General features: G+C 51.5%; 1 protein-coding gene across 1 annotated transcript in view; it reads left to right on the forward strand.

Moving 5' to 3' along the window:
* ATP7B (ATPase copper transporting beta) overlaps positions 1–21530 on the forward strand; it is a 75815-nt gene that overhangs the window by 51416 nt on the left and 2869 nt on the right. The window contains 12 exon segments of the mRNA XM_060080299.1: positions 860–1093; positions 1813–1904; positions 8682–8809; positions 8911–9065; positions 9653–9787; positions 12789–12983; positions 14984–15166; positions 16561–16729; positions 17902–18045; positions 19308–19450; positions 20912–21115; positions 21214–21331. Coding sequence (XP_059936282.1) covers positions 860–1093; positions 1813–1904; positions 8682–8809; positions 8911–9065; positions 9653–9787; positions 12789–12983; positions 14984–15166; positions 16561–16729; positions 17902–18045; positions 19308–19450; positions 20912–21115; positions 21214–21331 — 1900 coding nt within the window.

Raw genomic sequence — 21530 nt, forward strand, 5'->3', positions numbered from 1 at the left:
CCCCCTGGAACAGCAGCCCGCTGCGGCAAGGCTTGGTGATCCACTGTGTCTTGTTTGCTTATTGTTCAGCTGAATTCGATGTTAGAAGCAGCAGCTGGACCACCCTGGAGCTCACGCTGCTCTCTTCCACGTCTTGGCTTGAATGACTGAAACGTGGTCCTGAGGAATCATAATTTAAAAGGGGCAGGCTTCGTGTTACTTCTGCCCTGGGGACCGCATTAAGTAGCTAGCTGTATTTCTAGTGGGAAGTGTGCCTTCCATTTATTTTGGAATAGAAAATGAAACTGCTGACTTAGTATTAGAATATTAGAATTAATTAATATTAATTAGGATTATCTGGGGGCAAGTGTTTATAGGCTCAATTTGGTTTTTCCAGATCTTCATCTGCATAGAAAAAAACACATATTTACCTGCGTATGTATGTGTGTGTACATGTTCACATACTATAGACACAGGCCTTTTTTTGGCCGAAATAGGATAATACTAGGTACACTGATTTATAACTGGCTTTTTCACTTAACCATGTACTATGTACATCTCTCACACCAGCGGTTAGGGGTCTAGCACATTGTCTTCAGGGACCGCATTAGCACTGTCCACAGTATGAACACACCATGATTTCTTTCACCATCTTGAGCATTCTCTTACTGCTGGACATCTAGGTTGTCCAGTGCTCTGGGTCTTAAAGGTCTCCCTGGATCAGCCACTCCTGTGGCCAGAAGTCCTCTGAATCAGGAAGTACATTTCATCCATGTCCCTTATGGAGGAAAAAGTAGTGTCAGCGTCGAGGGGGAGCCCAGGGTATTTACAGTCCCAGGGGGCCTTGTCACAAAGGTCACTCTCCCTCACCACCTTTCAGTTCCTCGGGGGCTGGTACTTCTACGTGCAGGCCTACAAATCTCTGAGACACCGGGCGGCCAGCATGGACGTGCTCATCGTGCTGGCCACAAGCATTGCCTACGTCTACTCCCTCGTCATCCTGATCGTGGCCATCGCCGAGAAGGCCGAGAGGAGCCCGGTGACCTTCTTTGATACCCCCCCCATGCTCTTCGTGTTCATTGCCCTGGGGCGGTGGCTGGAACACGTGGCAAAGGTAAGTGCAGCCTCAGGTTAAAGGAAGAACTTTCCTCAGTAACACAAACCTTAATTTATCTGGGCACCATGTTTAGAATTACTAATCATACACAATCTAGGGCAAGGCTTAAAGGAATGTGAAACCTACGTATTATTAGGTGTTCTGACCACTAATCTCCAAACCAGTCTCGCTGCTTGTGAAATCCCAGCTAATCTGGTTAATTGTTAAAACCTTTGTTCAGAGGCATCGTGCAGTGGAAAGAACCCTGGATTTCGGGTCAGAGCTCATACCACCTCTTGGTACATGACTGAGTGTGTAGCTTCCTGGTCTAGAAATCCACATTTCCACCATAGGGTCGTGCCATTTTTAGCACCCTGCATTGTTCCCAGATTTCAATGTATCCTAATATAAGAGAGTGGGACTCAGGTCCTAAAAGAAATTAAATTGAACCTAAAAGAAAACAGTCATCGGGCAGACTGGCGTTGTTTCTTCAATCTGAAGTGTAATTCATAGAACTCAGTTGCACTGTCCGCTCAGCACGGTGATGGCACGGCTGCGTGTTGATGGGCAGTGAGTGACACTCATCCCGGGAGAGCCCGCAGGCGTGCAGAGGGGCCGTGTTACAGAGGCAGCCTTTTCTTGCAGGGTTTCTCTAACACCAGCCTTGTGATTAATGGTCTGGGTTTGCACAGGCCAGCTTAGTATCGCTCTCGTTTTACATTCTGGTTATTTCTTAGAGCAAAACTTCAGAAGCCCTCGCCAAACTCATGTCTCTACAAGCCACGGAAGCCACCGTCGTGACCCTTGGGGAGGACAACTTAATCATCAGGTGGGTTGTCTTTGTCACACGTCCTTGATCGATTTAGATCAGCCTGTGTGCTACACATCACACACCTATCGTGTGAAGGACATGACACTAGACCTGGTGAGGGCCAGCAAAGACGGTACAGTGAGATGCCCCGTCTCAGTCCAGTTAAGTAAACAAAGCATTTATATACTAAAAGATAAGCAAGGGTTCAAGGGGGTGTATGTTTGCTAGATGATGAGTGAGAGGTGCAGCCAGCATTTCTGGAACTTAGGAGAGGAAGGCTAGTGGTGGTCAAGCAGAGCTTCACAGAACATGGAGTATGAACTGGGTCTCGCCTGCAGGATCTGGAGGATTTGGACAGGCTGAGAGATAGGGGATCAACTTGCCAAAGAATAAAAATGGGAGAACTATTTTTCTTCTTTCTCAGGTTGGCAGACATTAAAAACAATAATGCTCACTGTCGTTATTGCTGGGACTTATATAGCATTTACTGTGTGCCAGATGCTGTACTAACCTGTTTGCATTTAATCTATCCAAAAGAAAAGCTTTATGAGGAAGGGACTCTTACTACCCTTATTGTACAGATGCAGAGACGGAGGTTCAGAGAGGCTATGCGACTGGCCCAGGGTCACACAGGAATTAAGTAGTGGAATTAGGACAGAACCTACACTGCTGGTTGCAGAGCCCGTGTTCTCTACACTTACATATACTGACTCTTAAAACATATTTAATAACGGGGGCATTTTTACAAATTAAGGCTTCTGTATTTCCCCGGTCAGCCTCCTTTTCCTCTTCTAGGCAATGGTTATTTCTAGGCCTCCCTCGCATCCCTGAAATCTCTCTGGCCCCACCACTTTCCCCTTTAGCCTGTGATCTCACTTCTGACTTGAAAATAGAAACTGTGATGGGAAACCCATCCGTTTCCTGTCACTCAGCCTGCAAAGCTGCCTTTCCCCACCGCACCGGTGGGAGAAGAGGCGTCCCCCCGCCGGGGCCTCTGCTTAGAGCCGTCCTGTCGAATTCTTAACCATCTCCAGTGTCCCCGTCTCTGCTGATCCTTACCATCCAGTACGACTTAACTCCAGACTCTCCCGCTACTGAAGCATCCATCGGTGCCCCTCCCACTGTGCACCCTCCGGTCCATCACACTCTGGCTGGTTTCCTAGCTGTGTCTCCGAGACAAAGGCCCCTGAGGCCAAGGCGGGTCCCTTCCTTCCCGAGGGCCACTGGGCGAACCTCTGTTGAGCCCGTGGGCCAGTGAGTGAGACGTGAGGATTGAAAGTTTCCGAGGCTCAGGCTGACCAAGCACAGCAGCACCGGCTTTTGCCTGCACACTGTTTTTTTTTTTTTTTTTTTTTGCGGTACGCGGGCCTCTCACTGTTGTGGCCTCTCCCGTTGCGGAGCACAGGCTCCGGATGCGCAGGCCCAGCGGCCATGGCTCACGGGCCCAGCCGCTCTGCGGCATATGGGATCCTCCCAGACCGGGGCACAAACCCGTATCCCCTGCATCGGCAGGCGGACTCTCAACCACTGTGCCACCAGGGAGGCCCTGCACACTGGTTTTTAAGTAATCATCAGAATTATGGTAGGGACGGCTGAGACTGGAGAGTTTGCCGTGTGCCATGTATGCTACCCAGCACTGCGCGTAGATAATCGAATGTAACCCTGATGGCTTCCTCGTGGGGGAGTGCCTGTCCTCGGGAGGAGCCCACAGCTTGGGAGGGAAGTACCTTGTCCAGAGTCCGTGGCAGGTGAGCAGCAGAGAGGGGGCTGGGCCCCTGGAGACGCAGCCTCCCGCTCAGCCTCCTGCTGCCCTGTCTCCTGGCCGGGAGGAGCCTGTGTGACAGTGCGGCTGGCTTGTGACTGCTCCGGTGGCTCTGCACGGTTGTGTACCTTGGCTGCCTTTTTTCTCATAAATTAATGACATGAGAGTGCCTGAGCTGTGCAGACGTTCAGATTGAGAATTGAGCCATGAACAGCTGCGTTTACTTTCTGCCTTTCATTTCGAAGGGCCTGTGACGGCAGGATGCCAGCGCCCGGGCAGCTCCACTGATTTGAGTACGAGGAGATGTGAGTCTTTGCCAGAAGGCTCAGGCCGGCCGCGATGCCGAAGGAGGGCGGGGCCACACCTGGCATCTCCCGGTTCTTTCCCACACTGTGTGCCTGGCTTCTGCCATCACGTGTGGTGGTACCGCTTTTTAAGCTAGGAGCCAGAAGACCAGAGTTCCTTCTGGCTTTGCCTGAGACAGGCCACCACGTGCTTGGAACTGGGTCCCCTCCTGTGTTTTGCAGTTCGTGTCCGTCAGACGGCGGTGGTCACTCCTACCCCACCTTCCTGACGGGGTGCTCGGGCCGTGGTCACACCTGCCCTGCCAGGGCCAGGGCCGCTCTCTCGCCTCCTGCAACGTGGCGTGTGCTGTGCCAGGGGCCCCAGGCAGCCTCCTGCAGGGCCTGGGCCTCTGCCGGCGTGGACAGGTCTGCAGCTCCTCCTGCAGGCCACCGGGGCTTCGCGCCTCAGCTGGCTCCTTTCAGAGGGACTCGGCCCGTCCCTCCCTCAGTCCCTCGGCCAGGGGCACGTGTCCTTCCTCTCCGCCCCGGAGTTTGGGTGACAGGAGCATCTGCGTAGATGATCAGTGGTAATTTCTTCCCTAGCTGCTACTTGCGTTTCCCTTTGTGCCCTCTCTTCGCGCCCCTCATTCCTTAAATGTGGGTGATTGTCGGGGTTTCAGCATTGGCCCTGTTGTCTTTGTGTCCCCTGACCCCGCATCTTCATTCTCAAACCCACGTCAGATCTCAGTGGGCGTCCTCTGCGACCCCTTCCCTGCCCTCGTCCACACAGCTGGTCCCTGTCCTCTTGATTCCGGCTCCACGAGCTCTGGTGGCCCCGGCCGCTGCCCCTCCCACTGCTGCCGTGCTTGTTCAGGCCACCAGGCTCTCTCCCCTAAAGCCCCGCAACAGCCCCTCCCTGGCCTCCTGCTCCAGCCTTGTCTCCTTCCTGATGTTTTCCACATGCAAACCATCCAGCTCTTGGAGGCACAGATCTGCCAGTCCTCCGGAGGTTTAGGATAAAGTCCGCATCCCTAGACGCGCACGTGAGACTTGGCATCTGCGCCTGTGCCTCCTGGGCTCAGCCTCTGGTCCTGACATCCCTCCGTCTCCTCCCGGCCACCCCCCTGGCGGGTCCCAGGAGGAGGCACCCCTGCACTCGCCCACCCCCCCGCCCTCCAACCAACGCCTTTCTTCCTTCCCCTTCGCCTGACCCCTTGTCCCCTGGTCAGACTGCCTTGTCCTCTGGGGCCTGGAGCACTTGGTGCCTCCAGTCGTCCTGGGACTACATAGCAGGTGCTCAGATCCTCACTAGTTGAATGCATGAAATGACTGTCAGATGTTAAAGAAACGCATCATACACGTGCGTGCGCTTGACACTGTGAGGCCTGCACAGCGGGTCCCCAATCGCCCACGTTGAAGTATAATTAGGAAAACGGAATTATAATTTTATATAGCCCAGTGGCCCTTCTCTTGTACGTTTTTCCTTTGTCTTTTTGCTTTGTGTTAGATGAGGCAGGCGAGTAGAGAAGAGGGCACAGGTGAGGTGAGCAGGCTGCCGGCAGAAACCCTCAGAGCTGAAGAAATGCTCGGAAAAAGCTGTATTCCCACAGCGTGGCGTTTGGGGCACATGAGCTTCTGAAGCAGACATGTGACTGGGAATTCACCAGAAGGAGCCACCTGCCCCCCTAGAGGGCTGTTCCCCATAAACTCAGCTGTTCAGAGTAAGAAAGATATGGTTAATTCAGATCAAAGGGGAAATTCAAAGTTAGGTGAAGCGGAGCTGAGCCTCACTAACGATTTCTTAGAAAGACACCCAGTGGACATTTGAGGCAAGAATCACGATTTTTAAGCAAACATTTTAAAGCTTAGGAGTCAGGTTGTGGAAGAGGAGGCTCTGCCCACAGCCCCGTCGTCACCTCCTTTCTACGGGAGCAGCTGCCCCTTCTCTGACACAGGCTTCTCGTGCCGCGGAGACCGCTGTGGACGGTAAACTCCAGGCTGTGCAGACGGGCCTCTCGGAGGGCAGTCTTGGAGCCTGGGCGTCTCCATCTCTGGGACACTTTAGACAGAAGCAGAGGATATTCTCGGTTGTAGAGATCCTCCCCTTCTTTTTATGTACTGTCCCCCCAGCCACCAAACAGATTTACACATCTGTTCCCAGCATTCAAGACTCAGGCTGCTGCCCACTTCCCCTTTAAAGGTCTCTCCTTTTCTGTGCTCCCTTTCTTTTACTGTGGCCATTGCTGAACTTAAATAAACCAGCTTGGGGCTTCCCTGGTGGCGCAGTGGTTGAGAGTCCGCCTGCCGATGCAGGGGACACGGGTTCGTGCCCCGGTCTGGGAAGATCCCACATGCTGTGGAGCGGCTGGGCCCATGAGCCATGGCCGCTGAGCCTGCGCGTCCGGAGCCTGTGCTCCGCAACGGGAGAGGCCACAACAGTGAGAGGCCCGGGTACCGCAAAAACAAACAAACAAACAAAACCCAGCTTGACTTTAGTTACTAGGTCATAGACCTGAGAGTTTTGTCCTGTGTGTAACCCCAGCCCAGCACAGTGCCTGGTACATAGAGGCCGGTCAACAGTGAACACGTCCGTCAGGTGATGGTCAAAGTCACCAGCACTGACTGTGGCCCGCTGGCCCTGCCCTCGGTGCCCACAGGCAGCATCTCAGGTCAACCTGGGAACAAGTAGGGGTGACTGTCACCTACCTCACGTGGTTTGGGGAGGCTTCATGTCAATATGGAGCACAGCACCTGCACTCAATACACGTCTGGTTTTCCTTCTCCAATAAGGTGGCTTTTTGTACCCTCTCTCTGTGATCGTTTAAATGTAGTCTCTGTAGAATGAAAGGAAGGCATCATATAACCTCAGAGCCCTGCTTGCTCTACGCCCCTGCTTTTCTGACTTTCTCACCATTGGTTCATGAGCCAACGTTACATATACAGTTAAGTAAATTTGGTCCCCGTGACGCTTTCAGAGAGATGCTGCCAAAGCCGTCCTCGCTCCCTGGATGACTCTATTCCTGTCGTCCCCTCCTGTCCCCCCATCTGTCTCTCTCGCTCTCCGTGGGACCGTTCTCCCCAGCAGACAGTTCACACATACAGTTCACAATTTCCTGTCTTAATCCACAGGCTCTTCTACGGCTGTTTTTCTCTTCTCTTTCACGCAGCAGAACTTCTTTTGAGCGTTGTCTTCAGCTGCTTTCTTGTTTCCTCACCTCCCAGCCTCTCCTCAGCCCGTTCCAGCCAACCTTGTCCCTCCACCAGTTTCTGAGATCCCTTCTGCCAAAGACATCACCAGAACCAGATCAACCATTGCTCTTATTTAATCCTCACTGCAGCCTCTCACCAGCATCTACCCCCTTTTCTGTCCCTTTAAAATACCCCCCTTTTTTTTTTTTTATTAAGAGATAACTTACCTTCACTGAAGTACACGAATCCCAAGTGTACGGCGTGATGAGCTTTACACGTATCTGTGTCTAGGTAATGACCTCCCCGTATGCCATGCGGTGCGATGGGTGCTCCCTCCTGAAGCCCCACTCTCTCCTTTTCCGCCCCCATCCCTCGCTGGCCCTTCCGCCTGCTCAGCCTCCCGACATGCACATGTCCCAGGGCCCAGGTCTCTCTTCCAGGCACACTCCTGAGGAAGCTCGTACCATTTCAGGCTTTAGATCCCGTCTCTATTGTGACAGCTTCCCCATTTGACCTCTAGTCTCAGCCCGAATCCAGTTTTTAGCTCCCTGCTCTCCCGATTTGACATGTCTACGTGGAAGTCAAGTAGGCATCTCGGACCCGACACGTGAGAACAGAGATCTTCATCTCCTCTCCTCTCCTTCTCTTCCCTCGCCCTCCCGTGGCCGCTTCTACATAGGCGTCTCCATCTCATTCAACAACTTCTCATCCACCCAGTTGCTGAAACTGAAACGAAGAGCTCATGCTTGCTTCTCTTACGCGCTCAGCGCATACGCACGTCTTGCTGACACGTCACGCCCCCCAAAGTTCCCGGGCACCTCTTCCCTCCGTCTCCAGCCCAGGCCACTGCTGCCACAGGCGAACTCCTCTGTCAGCTTCTACTGTTGCCCCTACAGCCCATTCTCATGCAGCAGCCAGAGAGCTGACTTGAAAATGCGAACCAGCTTTATACGTCACTTTCCCGCTGAAAATCTTAACACCCGAAGCCCGCACTTTGCCCTGCAAGACCTGACACGGTCCGGGTTCTGCCTGCTTCACTCGTGTCCCTCCAGCCGTGCTTGCTGGCTTCTTATTTATCAGAGGCCCCCTCCGTCCCGCCTCAGGGCCTTTGCATTAGCTGTTTCCTCTCCCTTGAGTTTTCTTTCCCCGTATATGGGACCCTATTGTCGTCCGGCTCAAATGTCATCTTCGCGTGAGGCCTTCCCACTTCTCTCCTCCTCCGCCACCACCGAGGGAAGCCCTCCAGTCACATCGTTGTCAGCACAGCACTTATTTAAGACCTGGGACTATCTTGCTTGTTGTCTGTTTGCTCCACAGAGTTGTCCTCATGAGCGTCGGGACTCGGCTGTCCTGCTCACAGCTGGCTTCCCAGGAGCTAGGACAGTGCCTGGTACTTAGCAGCTGCACAGTTTTGACTCAGTCTGTAAACGGCGGATAAAGTGGTTACTGCCGCTCAGTGTAAAGCCGGCGGTTTGTCTAGAACCCTACCTGGGTGACAGGCCAGGAGGGTGAGCTCCCTTGTGCGGCCCCCGAGTGTAACCTGAGTGGCGTCTGTTGCAGAGAGGAGCAGGTGCCCATGGAGCTGGTGCAGCGTGGAGACATCATCAAGGTGGTCCCTGGGGGCAAGTTCCCAGTGGACGGGAAGGTCCTGGAAGGCAGCACCATGGCCGACGAGTCCCTCATCACAGGTGAGCACTCCGTCCCTCTGGGTGGGCGTCAGCACCCTGGCCAGGCCCCAGGGATGCCGACGGCGCTTAGCGCGTGGCGTTGGTCTCCTCTCCACCTCTAGGAGAGGCCATGCCCGTCACGAAGAAGCCCGGCAGCACGGTGATCGCTGGGTCGATGAACGCCCACGGCTCCGTGCTCATCACTGCCACCCACGTGGGCAACGACACCACCTTGGCTCAGATTGTAAAGCTGGTAGAAGAGGCTCAGATGTCCAAGGTAATGAAGGGATTTTATTTTTTATTTTATTTATTTATTTTAAAAATTAATTAATTAATTAATTTTTTTGGGCTGTGTTGGGTCTTCGTTGCTGCGCGCAGGCTTTCTCTAGTTGCGACGAGTGGGGGCTACTCTTTGTTGCGGTGCGTGGGCTTCTCATTGCGGTGGCTTCTCCTGTTGCGGAGCACGGGCTCTAGGTGCGTGGGCTTCAGTAGCTGTGCCTCGCGGGCTCTAGAGTGCAGAGCTCAGTAGTTGTGGCTCACGGGCTTAGTTGCTCCGCAGCGTGTGGGATCTTCCCGGACCAGGGCTCAAACTCGTGTCCCCTTCATTGGCAGGTGGATTCTTAACCACTGCGCCAAGAGGGAAGTCCCACGAAGGAATTTTAAAAGCAATATAACTTCAGCTTCCTCTCTCTAGAAATTATTCCAAGAGTCCCATAGAATCAGGCAGATTTTACTGAGTAGAGAGATTGACTAATAAATGTAGTTAATGAGGGAGCTAGGAATCCCCGTCCTTGTCCATGCTTGTGGCAGTTTATTTCTTTGGAGATTGTAATTTCCTGCGGTCTTCGTGTTTTATTTCCATAGGCACCCATTCAGCAACTGGCTGACCGGTTTAGTGGATATTTTGTCCCATTTATCATCATCATTTCAACTTTGACGTTGGTGGTATGGATTGTAATCGGCTTTATCGATTTCGGTGTTGTTCAGAAATACTTCCCTGTAAGTTGAATGCTGTGGGCAGTGTGCTTGTTGGGTTTTAAATAATCGATTGCCATTAATCCTATTTTTTCATGTCTTAGATTCATTGGGCTTTAATTACCCATTACATCTTATTTGCTTGCTTCACTTATTGGCAGCAAAACCTCAGCCAGGGTAGGACAATCCTGGCTATGCAACTACGCAACTCCTGCAGGTTTTTACTAAAGATGCCTTTTGCTTTCTGGTTAGATCATTTCAAACACCACTGGCTCTCAGGTGTAGTGCTTAAAGCATTTACATTTTGCACTGTTGGCCATTTTTGAGGTTATGAGGCACACATCACAGAAGATAGGTCACGTCAGTCACAATAGCATGATAATATTATTTAACCAGTCCTAAGAGAAATAGACTTTTTGCTGGCTACCTCCATATAGACCATCTAACCTTGCAGCTTCCCAAGTAATACTAATAGCTTTTTAATAATTATTTATTAAACATTATATATGAAGCAATGGAATATATAGCTTTGAGTTTAAAAAGTGGACGAAGAATGCTATCTTAGGAAATACAGTTTTATCAAAATTCAAAAAAAAATACGAAACTTTTCTGCTTCATCAGTAAGAACTTACAAACATCAGTGATCCGCAACTGGGAGTGGTTTTGATTTGGTGATGTCTGGAGATGTTTTTGGTTGTCATGGCTGAGGAGGGGTGCTGCTTGGCCTCTAGTATGTACGATAGGAGCCAGGGATGCTGCTAAACATCCTACAGTACACAGGACAGGTCCCCATGACAAAGAATTATCTGGCCCCAAACGTCAATAGTGCTGAGTTGGAGAAACCTGGAGAGACATAAAAAGCTAATGGCCCACTTGGAGTAGTATTTGACAACTGCCCAGTGAGTAGAACAGTGTTTTACCTTATTTTTAAAAATATCTCATACTTACTTAGCCCAGTCTAATATGTATTTTACCTTAGAGCCATAAAATAAGAAACTGGAAATACAGAATAGATAATTTTTTCCTTTTTAAAAATTTTTTTATCCGTAGTTAAAGGCATATCATATATTCTTGGTGTACTTGTCATTCACTTAGATATGATTTTCCTCCCTCAAATTTCCTATCTTAAAATGTCCAAGTGAAACACTTTCTGACATCTAGGGAGATTTCAGTGTTTTAAGAGTAGCCTATGACTGTATTCCTAGAATTTGCCAGTGGCTATTATGGCACCTGACCGCCAAAAAGTTTGGCTTTTGTGGGAGAGCAGCTCATTGGCACGTGGCTATGGGAAACTCAGTCCTAAACAAGTTGGAATATGTGGCTTCCTGCTGTTCCCTACCTTTCCATCTTACTTTCACTTCTTTTGTTTTTATCTGCAATATCAGGGAGGATGCTGACAAATGAGGTACTGCATGTTCCTTTAAGACATTGTTGTCACTCTGCTCTGTACAAGTCATCTGTAGGGACAGGGTTCGTGTCAACCTCTAGAAGTCCACCCCACTCCTCTCAGAATGCCAGGTGTGATTTTGACAAGAATTTCTGGAGGTTAAAAAAAAAATAAAAATACAACACTTCATCCTTACCTCTAAAAAATCACATTATGTGTTAAACAGCATGTCCTTCTACCGAAATCAAACTGTTTCTGTGAAAATTGAATGACCCTTAATAAGGTAGCTTATTTTAGAATCTGCCTTTCAAAGTCAAAGAATAGAGGGTAGACGGATCTAAAGAGATTGTGGTCTATATCCTCGATTTAGAAAACATGCGTTTTACTGTAATTAAGTGAATACAGCATCTCTCAGTTGTTCTCCAGAGATACTAGCCATTTTGAAACATAAACCAAGATAACTCAAGACGTTAGAATGCAAATAATCATACCAATATGTGTCACCAGGTAACTGGGAAGGAGACCTGTATTTTTTTGGTTTTGGATTTTTATAAAGGAAACTGGTGAAAAATAGAAGAAAATAAAGATGGCTCCAAATCCCATCCCTATATGCACTTTTCTGCACTTTGGTGAACATCTTTCCAGTATTGTTGAAAGGCTATCTAGAGATATAGGCAGATAATTTTGCACTAATTAAATCACAACACATGCCATTTTATGCTTGTTTTTTTAAATTCAGCAATGCTACCGATATCTTTCCATGTCAGTATGTATACATCATCATTTTAACATGTGCATAATATTCCATTATGCACACCATACCTGCAGTTTAACTAACCAATCCCCCATTGGTTGTTTCCAGTTTTTTCCCTTTATGAAAAAGCACTGTGAGAAATATCCTTGTATCTTTTCCCACATGATTATTACCTTAGAGTTGATTCCTTGGAGAGCTATAGTTTTTTAAAGCTTTCATAATAATAAAAATCATAATGATAATGTAATAGCTATAATTTCTCAGACTCCTCTCTCCTACGTCAGGTGTTGTACTATGTATATTTATGTTTGTATGTATTTGTATGTATGTTACCTCATTTAATCCTTACAAAAACCTGTGAGCTGGGTATTATTACCTCCACGTTGTATGTGAGGAAGCTAAGACACGGAATGTCAGAGCCAGGATGTAGACCTACGTGGTCCAATTCTAGAGCCTGTGCTCTTCCCCTATCAGGGATTTTTATGTGCCTCTCTCCTCTCATAATACCTTTGCCTGAGGAAAGCCTGTAGGATCAGGTTGGAACAGTAGGATATGGAGCAGTAAAGTGAACCACGCGATACCTGCAAAGCAGAGCGGGATACACCGTGTCTCCTGGAGCCCAGCTCATCACGCCAGTTCAGGTCCCCCACCTGCACTGGAATGTTCTTTTTTCTTTTAAATTAATTTTTACTGGAGTAGAGTTGATTTACATGGTTGTGTCATTTTCTGCTGTACAGCAAAGTGAATCAGTTACATATATCCACTCTTTTTTGGATGCTACTCCCATATAGGCCACCACAGAGTGGAATGTTCTTATATGATCAGAATTCCGTGTGGTGCCTCATCTGACTCTCACCCTGCCTCTGTCTCTTTCCTCTCGTCAGACGTCCAGCAAGCATATCTCCCAGGCAGAGGTGGTCCTCCGGTTTGCATTCCAGACGTCCATCACGGTGCTGTGCATCGCCTGCCCCTGCTCTCTGGGCCTGGCCACGCCCACGGCCGTCATGGTGGGCACGGGGGTGGCCGCCCAGAATGGCATCCTCATCAAGGGAGGCAAGCCTCTGGAGCTGGCCCACAAGGTTGGCCCCCGCTTCCTTCGAGGTCTTGGCTGGGGTGATTTTGTAGCTGTATGTATGCTGCGTGATTTTTTTTTTTTTTTTGACTTAGAGAGTCCTAGTGAAAATAGTACCTGTTTAAATTTCATATTCAGAGAAAAACCTGAAAGAGGACTGAGGGTAGCACTACTAATTAAGTAAAACAGGAAGCCAGGACTAACTGGGAATGACAACAGGACCGGCAGCAGCTCACGGTCAAAGACCTAAATGCTGTATCAATACTAATTTAACCTCATCGACAGCCCTGAGGTGGGTGCTGGTTGTTTCCATTTTACGGGTGAGGGAAGTGCAGCACGAGGGGGCCGGGCGACTTGCCAAAGGCCTGCAGCTAAAATGTGCAGCGCCGGGCTCACAGCCAGGTGGTCGGGCTCCGGGGAGAGTAGCTGCGTTGTCTCCGCGTGATCGGGGAGGGTCCTGGGACCTCGGGTGGAGTAGCAGGTAGCAGTGTCTATGGAGAATCTCCCTTCAGCCCAGCAGTCCCCAGCCTTCCATCCTCCCTTTATTTCTTCGGTATCTGTTGAGCGTTTACTCTGTGTGGGTCCTGTGCTGGGCCCTGGCTCTCAGGGACCTTACAGTCCAGCAGGAAAGACAGGCATGGAGCAAGCAAGCAGCAGGCGCCACAGAGAGTGTGAGATGTCGTGAGGACAGTTCCTCAGGGGCCTAACCGTAGACCCGTGTGTGTGTTGGACGGGGTGGGCGCTGGTGCAGGTGCTCAGGGGAGGTCTGAGACCTGTCAGCTGACAGCAGAGGTTGGGAAGGGTGTCCCGGTCGTGGGACCAGACCAGGACGTGGAAAGGACCCAGGGGGGCCGTGCTGCCTGGTCCCAGACTCCGTAGGGCTGGAGACCGTGAACACGTCCCCGCCATTGTGTCCCCGGCATCTTGCCCCGTGCTTGGCACGTTGGAGTCACTCCACAGTTATTTTCTCAATAACTAAATGAGGACCAGAAAGAGAGAGAAACTGACAGGAGATGAGGGTACTGAGGGAGGAAGGAGGGGAGAGAGGGGCCTTGAAGGGCTTTGGAGGGTTATTCAGTCCCGGTCCAGAGCTTAACCAAGAGCAGCAGGGACACACGGGGGCAGGGGCGGGGGTGAAGCGCCTGCAGGGCTGGATTGCACGCTGCGAAGATCGTCCTGGCGGCGGAGCGGGGGCTGGACTAGAAGCTTCCAGGATTGTCAGAGGAAGGCCAGTTAATAGTGGTGAAGATGCCCCACTCAGTCAGACACAAGAAGCGGAGCTGTTGTTCGCTAAATGAGGGAGAACCGAGCCTGCGGCGCACAGTCTGAGCACAACAAGGGCTGACCTTGTACCGGGTCCAGGGGAGCGTGGAGCGAGGGAACTGGTGGGCTCCGGCCACGCAAGCTCAGGCGCCGAGTGTGGCTGCTTCCAACTGACTGAGCCCAGACCCATGGGGACCAGTGCCAAGCTGCCACTGGCCAAGGGGCACAGGTCCCCAGACTAGCTCTGTGGTTACTTGTTATTATGGCCAAGGAACACTCCCTTCCTTTTGTGAACTTGGAATTCGAGAACACTATTCTCCGTAGGCTTTTGCACTGATGCAGGCCGGAGAAAACAGTGGTTGACCCGGCAGATAGCGGTGGACCGGGAGATGGACAGACCCCCCAGGGTCACGCTCCTGACCCGACCCGAGGAGGAGGCCGCACGGTGTTACTGCACGGTGATGCCTCCTTGTCACATCAGAGTGAGAGCTTCTGGCTCCACCTGGTCAAGGTTAAGCCGGAGTGTGGATTTTTTTTTTTAGCTGGACAGAGAAAGAAACAATGTTTTGGCAGCGGGAGTGGTTGGACCTTGGGATGGACGCAGAGGATTCTGTAGCGTGTCACGAAGGAGTGTATTGTGACCTGCTTGGGGTGGGTTGAGTGAAGTTCTGCCTCGAGATTGTGAGGACTGTGAGAGTCCCTTCCATCTGTGTTTTGGTCACTGAGATGTGGTTTTTTGGGCAGATAAAGACTGTGATGTTTGACAAAACTGGCACCATCACCCACGGGGCCCCCAAGGTCATGCGGGTCCTCCTGCTCGTGGACGTGGCCACGCTGCCCCTCCGGAAGGTGCTCGCTGTGGTGGGGACTGCGGAGGCCAGCAGTGAGCACCCCCTGGGTGTGGCAGTCACCAGATACTGTAAAGAGGTAGGTGGACTGGGCGTTGCTGGGCCCTCGCTCCCTCGGCTCCCCCGCTCTCCCCAGCTGGGCCGGAAGACTCCGGGCTCCTTCCTCCTCACACGCCTTTCCTCCTCACTGCCCCTGGCCCCCACATCAGCTGCCTCCACAGAGGCCTTGGCTCGTGTGGTCTGGAAACTGCTGAGGCTCAGGCCCCCTGGAGCAGGTGGGGATGCAGTGCACAGCGGCAGGTCCCTTGTCACGTTTCCAGGTCATCACAAAACAGTTCAGTGTTAATGAGCTAATGGCCATTCATTAGGCATTTCCTGAGCATCCTGAGCTCAGGGGAGTAAGAATTCATAAGATGCGAGCTCTGCCTGCTGGGAGGTGATGGTCGGGTGGGGAGAAGACAGGCGTCTTCAGTCCCTCACGAGCGAGCGCTTCGTGCAAAGGGATACTAAAACGAAGGGGGTCTTGGGGCCAGGTCAGGAGAAATCCATTCCACTGGGGACTCCTGAGACGGAGAGGAAGCAGCAGAAGTGACCAGAGGACTGTGGGTTGTTGGCACAGCTAGGGGGGAGCCTTCATTCTCTGACCTCTGCAGATGAGAGGGCCTAGTTTGCTTTCTCTGTTTTCAGTCTGCGCGTGGAGGCAGCAGAATGTGCCAGAATACTGCCCTGAAAACATGTACACTGTCTGAACAGGACAGTTAGCAGTAAATGTAGAAGGTGACATGGATGCCTTGGGGAAAAGTTGACAACTCTTCCCGGACAGGGAATCTTTCAGCAATCCCATTTCCTGTCGTGTCCTTTGTGTAGGGTGTGGCTATTTCCCCTCTCATCCTCCTGATGTTTCAGAACGAATTCTGCTCACCCCCAGGCATCCTTCCTTTGGGTTCTGTTACCCAGATAACCCCAGCCCTTCCCTTTCTCCTGCCACGTCGGCCCTCCCCACCAGGGTCTGGCCATGGGCAATTATCCCTTGATGGCCTTCAAATAGTTTGTTACCACTTACCTATTCCATCGTTTTTATGAAATTATTTGCAGCATAAAAAGAAAACCTTTCCTCCCTTTGGCACCTTCATCCCCGCCACACCCCCCACCCCGACCCCAGCCCTTAATTTGGGGTGTTTGATGTGAATTGCCTTTCTCCTTTCTGGACTGCAACCTGTCCACTCTCCCCAGGCATCCAAACTCTAGGAGGGAGTTGAGGCTGTTTTAAGTGACTGTGTCATATAAGAGAGAAAGAGTTGCTGACTTAAGCGTCGATCTCTTCGCCTTTCCCGGCAGTTCTCCTCCCGTCCCTCCCTCCCCTCTAAATTCCTGGTGTCCGCTGCTCTCCCCCCGCCTCACCCCCACCTCTGTCCTGACTCCCTCTCGACTCACCTCTGTTTTCTGCTTCCTCTCCCCCACTTTCCTTCCCAGGAACTTGGCACAGAGACCTTGGGATACTGCACGGACTTCCAGGCGGTGCCTGGCTGTGGGATCGGCTGTAAAGTCAGCAACGTGGAGGGCATCCTGGCCCAGGGCAAGCGCCCACGTGGCCAACCGGCCGCCCACCTGAATGGGGTCAGCAGCGTCCCCGTGGAAACAGGTATCCCCGGCCTCGGTTTCCGCTGCCCGGCCCGCCGGGGGCTGGGCCCAGCCATGGAGAGCACCATGCCAGGCTCTCCCCGTGGTTCCCGACTGCGGAGAAGGTGGCTCAGGGCTGGTGCGCCGCACACCTGTCTCCCAGGGAAGCCTGCAGCTTCTCTCGTGTTCTTCGATGTGGCTGAATCTTGACGCTAATTGCAGACAAAAGCAGTGTGTGACTTAGATTCGTGGAGTATTGCTTACCTGCTCCCTAGTCTCGAGTCTCCTCTTTCTTAGCCCAGGTTAGTCTTGGGATAAGACTCATAAGCTGCAGGGTAGGCAGATGGGAGTCTTCCTTTTGTCCTTCCTAAACAGGAAACCTCCATGTGGTCAACTCTGATGGGATGTGACGTATTGACAGAGCTGGCAGCCGTCAGGGAAAGTGAATGGAAATGGTCTGCCCAAGCCAAGAAGGGACACTGGAGGGACAGCTGCTTTTTGAATAATGGCCTTTCTTCTTCAAAGGGTGCTAGCCATCAGCATAAGAGAGTAGAAAAACCCCCAAACCAAAAAACCCATGTCTAGTGTTTGCTCTTAAGTATGTTAGTAGTTAAATCTTGATTTAGATTTTGTTAGAAGCTCTTACCACCTTATAACAAGTTAAAGCCCTGGGATGACCTTTCCTTTGCCTTCCAGGAGGACTGGTCTATCAGTGACACCTAAGGTAGAGGTGACAGGTACAAGACTCAGCTGGCCTTTTAGGAGGTATAGCTTCAAAACCTTTCATACACGGAATCTGGTTGTTGGCTGATTCACCTTGCATCATCTGTACCAAGCAGGGATGGGTCTAGTCCACACCTGCTTTCAGCGCTGACCAAATAACCGCTTCTAATCCTAATTCTAACCCAATCTACCTGCAGCAGCAGACACCCCTAAAGGCCAGTGGGTACACTACGCGGTGTTTAATACGTTTGTAACATCTTTACATGTTTTAATTCATACCGCGGTTCTGCATGTTGGTTATTCTTTTTCCCCTGGTTCTTTAAGGATGGTTTTCCAAGAAGTGTTGACTAGGTTGTGGTTTTTCCAGAACCGTCAGTGGACGTTTTGCTGTTGAAACCACCCCATGGTTTTTAGTGCTTTCTCACAGTGAACTTGGGCTGTTTGGGAATAACCACACACTCCTTTGAGCAGATGCGGTCCCACAGACCTTCTCTGTGCTGATCGGCAGCCGAGAGTGGATGAGGCGCAACGGCTTGACCGTCACCAGCGACATCAGCGACGCGATGACCGATCACGAGATGAAAGGCCAGACGGCCATTCTGGTGGCCATCGACGGTACTGCTCTTCTCCCCTGTCCTCTGCACTCAAGTGAAGCTGGAGACGTCAGGCAGAAATAGAGTCCTTTTTTTCTTTTTTTTTTTTTAAAGTAAATCTTCCTCACTGTTAATTTTAGTTCTATTTTCGAAAAGGCTGTCTTGCCATTTTTTTCACTTCATTGGCAATCCTGAGACCCCCCCTGGCCACCTCCATCTTTGCCACCAGAGTGAAGACGGCATCAGCCTCTTTGCTCTTGGGATTCTAAACTGTCTTCCCCACCATCGTTTGCATCTGCCCAGGTTGGCAGTTGAAAGTCATCCTTTCTCATTTATCACTGCAGGCGAAACGGCAGTTGACTTCCTAAGAGTTTTAACTCTAAGATGCTTTACATACTGAAATCCCCTGCAGCTTTCACAGAGCTTCTCAAGATTGTATGTATCTTAGTACTCAGGTTATATCCTGGGCTTTACATCTCAAGTAGATTAGAATCACCTTGTTAATGTTAGTTTCTGCTAATAGAAGTAAAAACTACATGCAAATAAGAAATAATTTAATTGCTGTATTTTGAACGCTCCTCTTTTCCCATTCTCTCTCTCTCTCTCTTTTTTTTTTCCAGCTCCCACTGCCATGCCTTCTCCCGAGTCCTTTAAACGCACAGCCCCCTCAGCTTGTCAAGCTGGAAATAGCTCAATTAAAAGTGCCTCTTACACATCCTCACCCTCACTGCTCCCGTCACACCTCAGTCCCCAGTCCTCGAATGCCTTCCTGTGTCAGTACCTAAAGAGTCACTAAAAAAAAAAAAAAAATCTACAAAGTGTTTTCTGTAGGAAGAGACAGAAAGGAAGGATTGTTTTTCTAGCTGTTTGGACATGTGTCGCTTTTTAAGTAGCATTTGTTGTATTTGTTGTCTTTCTCATGTTTTAATAGCTAACAGGTATTGAGTTATTATGAGCCAGGCATTCTGCAAAGCAAGAGATGTTCCTTGCAGAAAATCTGGAAAATTCCGAGAGCTATAAAAAACAATGGACTCCCTCATTATCCTATCCCTCGGAGAGCCACTATTAACTTTTTAACAGTCCTTCCAGACTTTTCTATGCATCTGGAAATGTATGTAAATTAAAAAAAACAAAATCAAAACCATATTCTGTTGTATAATTTGGTGTTTTGCTTTTGGCATGTAACATGGTATTAGGAAAACTGTTCCGGATCGTGAAGTCTTACTTGCTTCTCGGGCTGCCCAGGGCTCTGCCCCGTGTGCTCACCTGCGGTGTCTCCTACAGGTGTGCTCTGTGGCATGATCGCCATCGCAGATGCCGTCAAGCAGGAGGCCGCCCTGGCCGTGCACACACTGAAGAGCATGGGCGTGGATGTGGTTCTGATCACGGGGGACAACCGCAAGACAGCCAGAGCCATTGCCACCCAGGTGAGGGCCGGGGGCTGGGATGTCTCCCACGTCTGAAATTGCAAGCGATTTCAAACTGGCAGAAACAGTTTAAGGAAGTTAAATAAGCCCTAGGGCATTGAGCACTCAGCTTTGCTCTGGTCCTCCCCCCTCGCTGGGGCTTTTCTCTCCACATGCTTTGAGCTCGGAGCCGTGCACCTCCCACAGGGGACCACCTTGCTGCCGCCCCAGAGGTCACGTTGCTGGGGCCTGGGTGCCATCACTGCTGCACAGCGGCTGCAGCCCTGGAAAAGCTGTTCCAACATTCTTTATTGTCCAGTCGCTGCACTGCGGAAAAAAGACCATGGCTTGAGGGCTGAAATAAACAATCTTGTAGCCTTTATATTAAGGGAGTGTTTTGCCGGCCCAGCTCTCCTCACTCTGCACCAGATAAGTCCCTGGGTCCCGGCAGTTCTTCTGCGGCGCTAGGGTCTGAGTTTGGGCCACGAGAGCAGCACGACCGCATGCCTGCCTGCCCTGCCTTGCGGGGAGGGCTCCAGTGCAAACTCCAGACAATTGTATACCACCCCTTGCGGACATGTGTGTAAAGCTGTCTGCTTTTGAGAATGAATTGCTCCTTGGGAGGGGAGCGGCAGTGCCCCTGTCAGCCATCCTTCTGAGGGTACAGCCACTCCCGGGTTAAAACTTGTTCCTGCATTCAGCAAGCACTTACTAAGCGCCACCCCTGTGACAGAGAGGCTACAGAGAGGAGTGAAGAGGGCACCGCCCTCAAGGAGCTCACGGTCCCGTGGGGAGGGTGGCCCAGGGACCAAGTGTAAACCAGGTGCTGGGTGCTCCAGCGGAAGAGTGCACGGGACGCCTGGGAGCTGCCAGGTTACCCCTCAGCCTGGCAGGGGCCGGGGACACCTTCCAGGGGAGAGAGGAGGCCTGCAGGTGTCAGATGAAGAAGAGGGGTTGCTGGGGGCAGGAAAAGTGACTTTTGCAGGACAGAGCAGGCAGCGCGAGCACTGCCTGCGGGTGCAAGGTAGCAGCGAGTTGGAGAGGCCAGGCAGGGCCCGCTGGGGCCGGGGGTGCTGGGGAGCTGGGCACAGGCAGGACCTGACCTGGGGACCTTGGGATGCAGGCAGAGGAGTTTGGACGTTGTCCTAAGGGAAGTGGGATCCGCTGGAGGCCTTGAAGCAGGAGAGTAACATGACCAATGATTACTGTTTTGGAAAGGTCACCAGGACGGCATCTGGAGAAGAGTGTTGGGAAGCCAGGATGTGGGCAGGAGGCCAGTGAGGGTCCCGGACCACTGCGGGGCGTTGGGATGGGAGCAGGGGGTCCATGTGCCTTGCGACGTGGAATCTGCAGGGCTTGGTGACAGGACCAGGATGGAGGCTGAGGGCTCATGGGCTTCTGCGCCTATTCCTGCCCCTCGGCCACACCGGACGTTGTTGTGCCTTTGCTTTTTTATTGACTGCTGTTCTTCTTTCCTTTCAGGTTGGCATCAACAAAGTCTTTGCGGAGGTGCTGCCTTCTCATAAGGTGGCCAAGGTCCAGGAGCTCCAGAACGAGGGGAAGAGAGTAGCCATGGTGGGCGATGGCGTGAACGACTCCCCGGCCCTGGCCCGGGCCGACGTGGGCATCGCCATCGGGACGGGCACGGACGTGGCCATCGAGGCAGCTGACGTCGTCCTCATCAGAGTGAGCTCCGCCGCGCCTCCCCTTGCTGCTGCCCGCAGCAGGAGTGCCAAGGGCCGCAGGGCGGAGCTCGCAGCTCACCGTGTGCTCTTCCCCTGCAGAATGACTTGCTCGACGTGGTGGCCAGCATTCACCTCTCCAAGAGGACCGTCCGGAGGATACGACTCAACCTGGTGCTGGCACTGATCTACAACCTGGTCGGGATCCCCATCGCAGCAGGTAGGCCCTCCCTGCCCTGTTCCCTCTGGCCCTAGTTGTGGCCAGAAGCCTTGAAGAAAGAGTTGATGTTATTATGTTCCGCTTTGTAAGTCTCTAAAGGTAAATGAGAAACTGCAGGGAGAACCCAAGCCTTCTGTTCACTGCGGGCCTCTCTGAAAAGCTGGCCAAGCTGCTCAACCCTAGTTACCTTGGCCCTGTT

This window comes from Mesoplodon densirostris, chromosome 17 (assembly GCF_025265405.1).
Source record: "Mesoplodon densirostris isolate mMesDen1 chromosome 17, mMesDen1 primary haplotype, whole genome shotgun sequence".
Taxonomy (NCBI): domain Eukaryota; kingdom Metazoa; phylum Chordata; class Mammalia; order Artiodactyla; family Ziphiidae; genus Mesoplodon; species Mesoplodon densirostris.